An 11,155-nucleotide genomic window follows, 5' to 3' on the forward strand; every position below is an offset into this window, starting at 1 on the left:
GGAGGCTGTCAAGGCAACCACACCTGCTGGAGAAGCCAGCATTGCGGGTGAAGAGGAGATCATTCCAGGAACTATTTCTCCCAGCATCGAAGAAGAAGAGATTGTCAAGGCAACCACTCCTGCCGGAGAATCCAGCAGCGAAGGAGAAGAGGAGGTTGTCAAGGCAACCACTCCTGCCGGAGAATCCAGCAGCGAAGGAGAGGAGGAGATCGTTAAGGAAACCACGCCTGCTGGACAAGCTAGCAGTGAGCCCGAAAAGGACATTGTTAAGGAAACCACACCTGCCGGAGAACCCAGCGAGGAAGAGGTCGCCAAGGGAACTACGCCTGCTGGAGAACCGATCAGCGAAGAAGAGATCGTCAAGGCAACCACACCTGCCGGAGAATCAAGTAGCGAGGGTGAAGAGGAAGTCATCAAGGCCACCACTTCAGCTCCTATAGCCGATGTCGAAGGCGACAAGGAACCAGATACCGCCACGGAAACTCCAGTTACAGAGGTGGAGGACTTGGCCAAGCCCACAACACCAATCGCTGAAACCGAGGAAGAAGAACCCCTTGCCGGAACACCCATTCCAACTGAAGATGTCAGTGCCGAAGAGGAGATTGTCAAGGCCACCACACCAAAGACTTTGGGAGAGCAACCCGAAGAATCGACCGAGTTGCCTGCGGAAGAGGGTGACCTCCTCCCCAGCTCGACCAGTGCTCCAGGAATTGCTTCCTCTACCGAAGGTGTCCAGGAGACTTCCGATGAAACCACTAGCAATGCACCTGCCCGAGCTGGCGACAAGGATGAAGCCGGCGAGGCTACCGAGGCCACTCCAGAAGACAAGGAACCCGAGGAGGTTGAACAGGATGCCACCGATTTGCCAGTCGAAGATGCTGTCCAGAGCACAACTGCAAAGACCACAACCACCGAGGAGCCTAAGGAGGAGTCCTCTACTGAGGCCGAGGAAATCGAATCCTCTACTGCCAGCCCTGTTGACAAACAAGAGGTGCCCGAAAAGGATGAGGAACAGACCAGCACTGAACTCCCAGTCAAATCTGATCATATGCCACCTGTTGTCGATGAAGAAACCGCTACCAGTCAACCCGAGACCAGCGATGAAGCCGCTACAGATAAGCCAACCTCTGTTTATCTGCCTCCCGCTGGAGAAAAGGATTCTACAGAAGATTTGGGAGCTGCCACCGAGCCTTCTGTCGAAGAGGAACCAGCTAAGACCACTCCAGTGCCCCAGGAAATCCCATCCAGCACTGCCAATCGCAACGACTTCGAGACAGAGAAGCCCGAGGATCAGAGCTCCTCTGCCGAACCCCTGCCCGCCATGGATCTGCCCGCTGTTATTCCCGGCGAAGGCGATTGCCTGGTGGAGGGCAAGACCTATGCCAACAACACCATCGTTCCTGCCACCGCTCCTTGCGACGTCTCCTGCCGATGCATCAGCAGCCTGGTGGCCTGCCAACAGATGGAGTGCAAGTTGCCCGAGAACCTGGAGAAATGCACCGTGGCTGCCGATCTTGTGGATGGTTGCTGTCCCACTTACGTCTGTGATGAGAGCACTGAGAGCGCTGAAAAGGAGCAGGACTCTACTGCCAAGCCCGCGGACAAGATTGACGAGGATGTCTCCGAGATCAGCACCGAGCAAATTCCCGAGGATGTCGGCATGCCATCTGGTATTACTGAACTGCCTCTTTCTCATGTCAAGCCCGAGGAAGAGATCGTGCCAGTGACCTCTGTTCCTCAGGTTGATGAAGCTACAACTGCTAAGGTTGATAAGAAACCAGTTGAAGAATCCGAAGAGGATAAGAAACCTATTGAAGACTCCGAGGAAGATAAGAAACCAGTTGATGAATCTGAAGAAGACAAGAAACCAATTGAAGAATCTGAAGAAGACAAGAAGCCAATTGATCAATCCGAGGAGGATAAGAAACCAGTTGGAGAATCCGAAGAGGATAAGAAACCAGTTGAAGATTCAGAGGAGAAGGAGAAGCCTTCGCCTGCTGTCACTCCGGCTAGTGAAATCGAAGAGGAAACCCAGAAACCACTTGAAAAGGAACCCAAACCCGAGGAGGAGCAAGGTGAATCCGCGGCAGCCACTGAGCAGCCAGAGGCTTCCACTCCATCCCAGTTTGCCGACGATGCCGAGAAGGAGGCTGAAGATAAATTGGCCACCACATCTGCACCTATTTCAAGTGAAGAAGAACCCAAGCCAGTCGATGAAAAGGAACCCAGTGAAGCAGAGCCAATACCAGAATCCGAAATCCCTGCTAGCACTGCTCAACCCGAGAAGGAGTCCCCAGAGACCTCGACTGAACTGCCAACTGCTGATCTGGACAAGAAGCCAGAGGCTGAGGAACCAACCTCAGCCACTGAGGCCCCAGAATCCGACAAGATTCCTGAAGTTTCAACTAGCGCTCCAGCTGGAGAAGAGATTGAAGAAACTGACAAGTTCACTACTGTTGCTCCATCGAAGACTTCTGCTGCTGCTGATGAAACCGAACCAGCCAGCGATGAAGATATCGTCCCTGCCACCTCTGTGCCCGTTGAAAGCGAACTGGAAGTTAGCACCCAGAAGCCAGACATCCAAGGACCTCCTCTACCCACTCTTGCCCCAACGCAGCCCGAGAAGAAACCAGTCGAGGATGAGAGCTCCACTGAAGCCGACATCAGCACTGAACCAAGCGCTGAAGTTGAAAAGGAAACCTCCGATGAGACTTCCGAGGCTGACAATGAAATCGAAGGTGATGCTACTCCTGCTCCTGTGTCTGCTGATGAGGACAAGACCCCAAGCACTGAAAAGACCGTCGAGGCCGGAGAAAAGGACACCACAGTTGCCCCAGCTGTCGGCGATGAAGAGGAGTCCAATCTGCCCAAGCTACCCCAAGATATCTTCGAAGAAGAACAGCCTGCCGCAGTTACTACCCCAGTTCCGACGAAGGAAGAAGATGAAAAGAAACCCATCGAAGATGGAGAGAAACCAGTCGAAGATGCAGAGAAACCAGTCGAAGGAGAACAGAAGCCCTTTGAAGACGAGACCTCTACATCTGCTTCAGCTGAAAATGAGATCGAGCCTGAATCTAATCGTACAACCACTGCTGCTCCTGCTAAGCCAGAGTCTGCCCAGCCATCCACTGAATCTCCTGAATCTGAAGTGCCCACAACCGTTGCTCCAGGTGATGACAAGCTTCCAACAAGCAGCATCACTTCCGATGAGGAACCCACTGCCACTTCTGCTCCTGTTGCCAAGCCTGATGAAGATTTAGAGAAGGAGACCGGTGTTGAAATCGCTACCTCTGTTCCAGATTCTTCTGAAGAGGAGGTTAAGGAAACATCCACGGATCTGACTCCATCTCAGGTGGCCGAAGAGAAACCCGAGGCTCCTGCCAAGACTCCAGAGGAGGAAGAGGAAGCTGTTGGTGCCACTACTGCTCCAACGACCGCTGCTGAAGTACCCGCTATCCAGAGACTGCCCGAGGAAGTCCTCGCTGAGATTCCCCAATCTTCGACTGAGACCGGAACTAAACAGGAGGATGAAACTACTGGTGCTCCAAGTGTTGACCAGAAGGAACCTGCTGTCACCTCAATCCCATCTGCTGAGATCGATGAGGAGGCCACCACAGTCGCTCCCATCTCTGAGAAGGATGAGAAGCCAACTGAGGGAGAGAAACCAGAGGAGGAGAAACCAACTGGTGAAGAAAAACCTTCTGAGGAAGAGGAGAAGGAGAAGCCCACAGAACAGGAGATTACCACTGAGGCTCCTGCCAAGATTGCCACCCCCGAAGATAAGGTTGAAGCTCAGGCTGCCTCCACTGAGGCTCCCGAAGAGGGATCTACTGAATCTTCTGAAGAAATCGAGCCGTCTACTGAAGGATCTGCTGAAGAAGACAAGCTGCCCTCACCCACGTCCCAGACTCCAGTTGAGAAGATTCCCGAAGTCTCCACCGAGCTGCCAACTGAAGCCGAGAAGCCTACAACCGTTGCCCCTGTGGCAGCCGATGAGGATACCTTCGCTCCTTCCGACGAAAAGATTCCCTCAGTTTCCAGTGAGGAAGACGAGAGCCCAGAAGTCACCACTGCCTCACCACAAGCAGCTGGAGGTGATGAAACCAAGACACCTTCCGAAGTTGAACCATCTTCCACTGACAAGATGCCCGCCACTGAAGAAGAGAAGCCCGTGGAAGAAGAGAAACCTGAGTCTGCTACCCAAGTGCCTGATTTGTCAGAGGGGCAGTCCTTCGTCCACATCTGCTCCAGTTGCTGGCGGAGAAACCGAAAAGGAGGAGGATGCAACCACTGCCTCGCCTGTCGAGGAAGAGGGAGAAGAGATCAAGCCAACCACCGCTCCATCTGCTGAGATTCCTGAACCATCCGAAAAGGAGCCTACCCAGGATGAACAAGAAGTGGAGGTCACAACGAAGCCCAGCATCGAAGAATCTGAAGAGCAACCAATCGATGAGACTGTCCCCGCAACTTCCGGACCCAGCGAAGAAGCCTCCACAGCCGTTCCCACCAAGGAGGAATCCAGCACGGAACCTCAGAAGAAGCTGGAGATTGATGTCACCACTGCTGCCAGCCCAGCTTCGCCTGCTGTTCCCGAGGACGATGAAACTAAGGATGCCACCACTGTTCAACCCGAGGTCGCCGATGAGAAGGAAGTGGCTGCTCCTCAGGACGACAGCAAGACTTCCATTGATGTGTCCACCGATTCTCCCATCGCCCCAGAGGATGACAAAACCGAGGCTCCTGTGGTTCCCACCACCGTTGCATCGCCTGCCGCTGATTCTACTGCTGATTCCACTACTCCTTCAGTGGGTGTTCCTTCTGCCGTTGATATCGACACGAAGCCCATGGAAGAAGTCATGTCCCAGACCATTGATCCGCATGCCGCCGATGAGTCTGCGTCCCCATCCGCCGAGGATGAAGACCAGTCTCCAGTTACTGTGTCTCCTCAGGATGCTGACAAGACTCCAGTTACCGTGGCTCCTAGCTCAGAGGCTCCCCAGGATGGAGAGAAGACCCCAGTTACCGTGGCTCCTGAGGATGCTGATAAGACTCCAGTTACTACCGCTCCCCAGGATGCTGACAAGACTCCGAGCTCAGAGGCTCCCCAGGATGCTGACGAACTCCCAGCTACCGCTGCTCCTCAGGAAGAAGACAAGATCCCAGCTACCGCTGCTCCTCTGGATGATGAGAAGATTGGATCTACCGCTGCTCCTCTGGATGATGAGAAGATTGCATCTACCGCTGCTCCTCTGGATGATGAGAAGATTGCATCTACCGCTGCTCCCCTGGATGACGAAAAGATTCCATCAACCTCAGCTCCCCTTGATGACGAAAAGATTCCATCAACCTCAGCTCCACTGGATGATGAGAAGATTCCTGCTTCAATTGCTCCTGCTGTCTTCGACGTGGTTCAGCCAAGCAGCGAGAAGCCTACTGCTTCTGAGGACGTTGGTGAAGAGAGCACCGAATCAGCTGTCGATGATGCTGAGGATAGCACTGATGAGCCCACAGCTGATGCCAAACTGAAGCCACCCACTGCAGCGCCCGCCGTTCCATCAGAATCTCCAGTCACCGAATCGGAGATTGTGCCAGAAACCGCAGCACCAGAGGTCGAGAAGGAGGTGCCAGAGAAGTCCACTGAACAGCCAGAGACTACTGACGAGAAGACCACTCCGGAGCCAGTCGTTAAGCCCAGCTTGGATTCCACCGAGGAGGCAGAGGAGTCCGTTGAGTCCGAGGAGGAGCACGCTCCAGTCACGGAGGCAGCCGACAAGGAGGACGAGAGCAAGGAGACTGAGAAGGAGGAGCCCGAGGTTCCCGCCGTTGTTTCCGAGATTCCTCAGCCAAGTGAAGAGGCTGTTCCCACCACTGGCCACCCACTGTTCCCACACCTGCCCAGCAGCTCCACCAAGGCGCCAGCCATCGATGATCGCGTTGGCGAGGAGGATGAAGAGAACACCACCGCCAAATTGAGTAGTTCCAGCCCACAGAGGCTCCTGTTACCACCGCCGCTCCATCCACGACGACGGTGGCCAGCCAACAGCAACAGCCCATCACCCCGCCGCCCTACGGCCACGCCCCCGAATACGAGGACGAGTACGACGAGGAGGAGGTCTTCGGACCCGGCACCTGCCGCTACGCCGGCAAGCTCTACGTGTCCGCCCAGCAGATTCCACGTGACGATCCCTGCGACTTCTGCTTCTGCTTCCGCAGCGACATCATCTGTCTGCAGCAGTCGTGCCCGCCGCCAATCGCCGGCTGCCACGAGGAGCCCATCTCCGGCTTCTGCTGTCCGCGCTACGAGTGCCCCGTGTCCATGGCCGCCGTGCTGAACATCACCACGAGCACGACCACCACCAGCACCACCCTGCCGCCCCACTTCCTCCACTACTCGCACGGCGAGGCGGTGAAGCACACCGGCTGCCTGATCAACGGCCGTTCCTACCGCGTGGGCGAGCAGATCGAGTCCACGAGCGGTCCCTGCATCAGCTGCACGTAAGTACAAAGCAATAAAAGATCTTTTAAAACTGCCGGAGCTCTGCCACTCACGCACAGCATGTAAAACATGTCATTGTTTTGATTCTGATGTAACCACTTGTTCTAAAATCAGGAGAGATCCAAGACTATTTTTTTTTAATTTATTTATTTATATTTTTATTTATTTTTTATTAATTTTTTTATTTATTTTGTTTTATTTATTTAAATTATTGCTTATTTCCCTATAAACTATACCATTTAGTGGTTGTGACAGATTCTAAATTCAATAAAAAAAAAAAAAAATTTCCTATAATTAACCTAAATCTCATCTCCCATTTTCAGTTGCGGCGGTGACGGCAAGATGAAGTGCGATCCCCAGCAGTGCGTCCCCGAACCCACCATGCAGCAGGTGATGGCCGCCGTGGCGTCGGGACGCAAGAGATGAACCACCAGCCATGCTCACTAAATATAATTTAACTAATTCTTAAGCACTGCAGACAACAATCACGAACCGACGAACCAACCAGCCCAGATAGCACCACTCGCCAATATAGATCAGCCACCACTAGACCATCAGAGACCAGGAACCAGAAACCACAAACCAGAAATCAGAAACAGAATCTTGAAACTAGAAACTAGAAAATAGGTGCCAAGCCAAGCCAAGCCAAAAGCAATAGGACCAGAGATGCAATAGTGTTCATTTGGGTTTGCCGACATTCGCAATTCGCACTCTTTCAATTGGACTACGCCCACTTGTTTCGGATCAGGTTACGGTGACGAAGCAACCAGTGATATTGTACTGTATACATAGTATAGGTGCAATTAATTTAGACGCGCTCACTTAAAACGATTACTTATTTGTATGTGTACTAGTATTTTGGGCTTGTGACCCTAGTGACAGGACATATAGCCACCACCACAGCAGCCGACGTAGCGCGTGCCTTGTAAGGTCGTTCATTGTGCCCGCCGCCATACAATCGCTTTCAGGAGACTCTCACATATAGTACATACACCATACGATATGTATAGCGATAATATTCCGGAACCGGATCGCAATCAATGGCGTTACGAAGCCACGGCATTCGGCCGCCGGATCGGATTCTACGCACACTTGCCCCTCCGGCGGCTCACTCTTCTCCAATGCGCTTTTATAGTATTTTAGTCACCTTATTTTAAACATTATTATTTTTGTGTATAATTGTTGCTTCTAGTCTTCTTTTGTTGCAAGAGCAACGGAATCCGCCTGTAACACGCGCACAACCCGATCAAATGAGATCACATCTGATCGGATCGGACCAGTTGAATCAAATTGAGTTGAGTTGAGTTGAGAAACTGTATCTTCTACGAACTATTCCAAGCTTTCATACTTTTATATACAAAAAGAAAAAAACAACGTGTAGAGTGGAGAAACGAACGAACTAGTTTTTATAGCAATTTTACAAACGAACGCACGAATTGCATAGTTTTAACGGATTGAATTTGTACTTCGCCCGCTGCACCTGCGCACTTGTGCACCAGTGCCAGGTGCAAATGAGGTGGCCAAACCGTAGTCTACATAGAATTTTTAGATCAACTGAAACTGAAACGGAAACGGAAACTAAATACGGAACCGCAAATAAACTATGGCTACTGCTCGACTGACTGAAGATCGCACAGATCGAGAGGAGGAGTTACCTTTGTAAACTATTTTTTTTAACTACCAGCTGCCGCGCTGGTGATTACTTTATTGGTCGTAGAATAGAACGAATCGCAGGGATCTTCGGTCACTTGAGCCTTAGCAATACGCCGTAATCTTCGCGCGTCGTCCCAACCACGCTGAACGATTACGAACATCAATTAGTTTTATATAATCCCTAAAGATAGTTGTAGCCCTAAGTATTTAATTTTAAAAATAAATAAATAAATTTAAATTTAGATCTTATTTATTTGATATGTCTTTTAAGAACAGCTCTTGTGTTTCCATACCTTATCATAATTTATATGCAGCTATTCTTTGTAATCTAATAAATAAATACAACGCTTTTTATTGAAATGTAAAACGGAGGAGTCACTAATTAGGAAAAGGGGGTGTATAAGATCAAATTGTTGGCCAATTTACAACAACAAATACAAGGAAATAAAGTCATGATCTGTATTTTTTGTACAAACAGCCATTTTTTCAAAAAACATCTATATTTTCGGCGAAAGAAAGGATCTAATAGACTAAACATGGAATTTCATACCTCGCTCAAATTTAAATTTTTGACAATTTTTCGAAAAATTTAGGAAAATAGGAGGAAAATTTTGTTTTCGCAATCTTAGCGATAGGTGTAATCAATTAATTAACTTGTTAGCTGTTCAAAACAGTACGTATTGTATTGGCAATCTATTGGCATTTATTTTCTTATTTAGAACAATAAAAACGCTGGTGTAGGCAAGATGCTTAAAGCAAATAAACATAACAAAATATAAAGTAATATAATTCAATCATAATATTTTTGGAAATTTAAAAAAACGTTTTTTCCCACCATATTGAAGAATAACTCGATTTTTTCGAACCCAATAATCGAATATATATCTCCAATTTTTGGCATTTTTTCCAGCAGCGGTCATACTTGCAACCGGCAGCAAAATAGTTTATAACATTTAGCCTATGGCCTGGAATCCGTTTAAACTCTAGGCCTCCTCTAAGTATAAGCTCCTCCAAATGGTGAACATATCCACCATTAACTGGCTCTTCGTCTGCGGCCTGTCCTTCTGCCTGGGCGGGATTGCGGTGCTCAGTTTCATGCCGCTGGGCTCGGGTGCGTATGCGAAATGTGATATAAATAAATAAATATAAATACTGATCCGGAACCGCTCTTTTTATAGACTGCGTGTGTCCGCTGTCCAATCCGCTGGGCAGGCTGATGGGCGCCGGTGAAGGTGGAGGATCGGTGGTGCAGAAGCAGCCGTCGGCGGAGAAGCTACAGCAGCCCCATGACCATGGTGCATCTCCCCACAAGATGGCACTGCTGGTGCCGTTCCGGGATCGCTTCGAGGAGCTCCTCCAGTTCGTGCCGCACATGACAAAGTTCCTGCGGCGCCAGGGCGTGGCGCACCACATCTTCGTGCTGAACCAGGTGGACAGGTTCCGCTTCAATCGCGCCTCCCTCATCAACGTGGGCTTCCAGTTTGCCAGCGATGTGTACGACTACATAGCCATGCACGACGTGGACCTGTTGCCGTTGAACGACGATCTGCGCTACGAGTATCCCAGCAGCTTGGGTCCGCTGCACATTGCCGGCCCGAAGCTGCATCCAAAGTATCATTATGATAACTTTGTCGGGGGCATCTTGCTGGTGCGGCGGGAGCACTTTCAGCAGATGAACGGCATGTCCAACCAGTACTGGGGCTGGGGACTGGAGGACGATGAGTTCTTTGTGCGCATCCGGGATGCAGGACTCCAGGTGACGCGGCCGCAGAACATTAAGACTGGCACAAATGATACATTTAGGTGGGATCAGCTCGAAGGAATGTAAATTTCTAGATCTAATGAGTGGTTTTTTCCCCCAGCCATATCCACAACCGTCATCATCGCAAGCGGGACACGCAGAAGTGCTTCAACCAGAAGGAGATGACCCGCAAGCGGGACCACAAGACGGGCCTGGACAACGTAAAGTACAAAATACTCAAGGTGCACGAGATGGTCGTGGACCAGGTGCCGGTGACCATCCTCAACATTTTGCTCGATTGTGATGTTAATAAAACGCCGTGGTGCGACTGCTCCGGCACGGCGGCCGCTGCCTCGCCGGTACAAACCTGATAATGGGTTGTGTTAAACCAAAGATCCTATGTTTATTTCGCTATATAAGTTATAAATGCGCTAATACACGTGAACCATGCCGTAGAGGAATGTCCAGAAGAGCACGTAGGTGCAAAGGCCGCCCATGAACTGGTTGGTCAGCAGATTCCTGCGGTTGATGAAGAACTTGCGCCACTGGGTGCCCGACTTGAGGAGCACCATTATCCAGAGCACGAAGACGGACAGGAAGTAGAAGAGGAACCCCAGCGTTCCACTCAGTCCCAGAATGCCTGCAAATTAGAAGGGGGTGTTAATTTAGTGGAGCACCTCAAATTAATTCCAATTACCCGCAGCGCAGCCCGAGATGGCGGCCATCGATGTCCGGCAGTACTCCACCGCGGATATGTTGTTCCGGATGGCCCCCTCGCTGTAGGCGATGATCTCGCCCGTCTTGGACTGCGTGGTCTTCACTCGGTTCATTTTAATTGATTAATTTCTAGTTTAATTTTATTTCTAGCAAAATCTCCGGCTGTGAACTCCGATTGGTGAACTATCGATTGGCAGGGTCGATAACTGTTCGGCAGGGCCGATAGCTGCACTGAGAAAAATCCTCTGTGAACTATTTTCTAACATTGAAGATGGGAATTAAATTAACTTTATTAATATTTATTTATTTTTTTAAAGTAAAATTTACTAAATTTCCATAAATAAAAATAAATATTAATTTACTTTAAACTTACACTTATATAGTGCAAATAAAATTCACTGTTTATTGCATCTCTCAGATATCATGGACAATAATATGCAATTTGTTTACCCTAAATAGTTATAAATATCCCTAAAATATTACATTTAATTTTAGATACTTTATCTTAAATATTTCCATAGATTTTAAAACATATTTTACTGTAAAAT

General features: G+C 49.6%; 3 protein-coding genes across 3 annotated transcripts in view; 2 read left to right on the top strand and 1 right to left on the bottom strand.

Annotated features, from left to right (window-relative positions):
• tnc (tenectin) overlaps positions 1–8,516 on the top strand; it is a 40,987-nt gene extending 32,471 nt beyond the window's left edge. The window contains 4 exon segments of the mRNA XM_070216501.1: positions 2–4,219; positions 4,221–5,982; positions 5,985–6,495; positions 6,820–8,516. Coding sequence (XP_070072602.1) covers positions 2–4,219; positions 4,221–5,982; positions 5,985–6,495; positions 6,820–6,922 — 6,594 coding nt within the window. The 3' untranslated portion in view covers positions 6,923–8,516.
• A 538-nt stretch (positions 8,517–9,054) lies between these two features.
• Positions 9,055–10,751, top strand: beta4GalT7 (beta-1,4-galactosyltransferase 7). The gene is made up of 3 exons (XM_017141127.3): positions 9,055–9,260; positions 9,328–9,952; positions 10,012–10,751. The coding sequence occupies exons 1-3, from the start codon at positions 9,164–9,166 to the stop codon at positions 10,259–10,261; spliced, it is 972 nt and encodes a 323-aa protein (XP_016996616.2). The 5' UTR covers positions 9,055–9,163; the 3' UTR covers positions 10,262–10,751.
• On the bottom strand, positions 10,269–10,809 carry EMC6 (ER membrane protein complex subunit 6). Its single transcript, XM_017141128.3, has 2 exons — positions 10,588–10,809; positions 10,269–10,530 (listed from the first exon to the last, which is right to left on the bottom strand). Exons 1-2 carry the CDS (start codon positions 10,718–10,720, stop codon positions 10,322–10,324), a joined length of 342 nt encoding a protein of 113 aa, XP_016996617.1. The 5' UTR covers positions 10,721–10,809; the 3' UTR covers positions 10,269–10,321.
• Positions 10,810–11,155: the final 346 nt, after the last annotated feature.

Source organism: Drosophila takahashii, chromosome 3R, assembly GCF_030179915.1.
Source record: "Drosophila takahashii strain IR98-3 E-12201 chromosome 3R, DtakHiC1v2, whole genome shotgun sequence".
Classification (NCBI taxonomy): domain Eukaryota; kingdom Metazoa; phylum Arthropoda; class Insecta; order Diptera; family Drosophilidae; genus Drosophila; species Drosophila takahashii.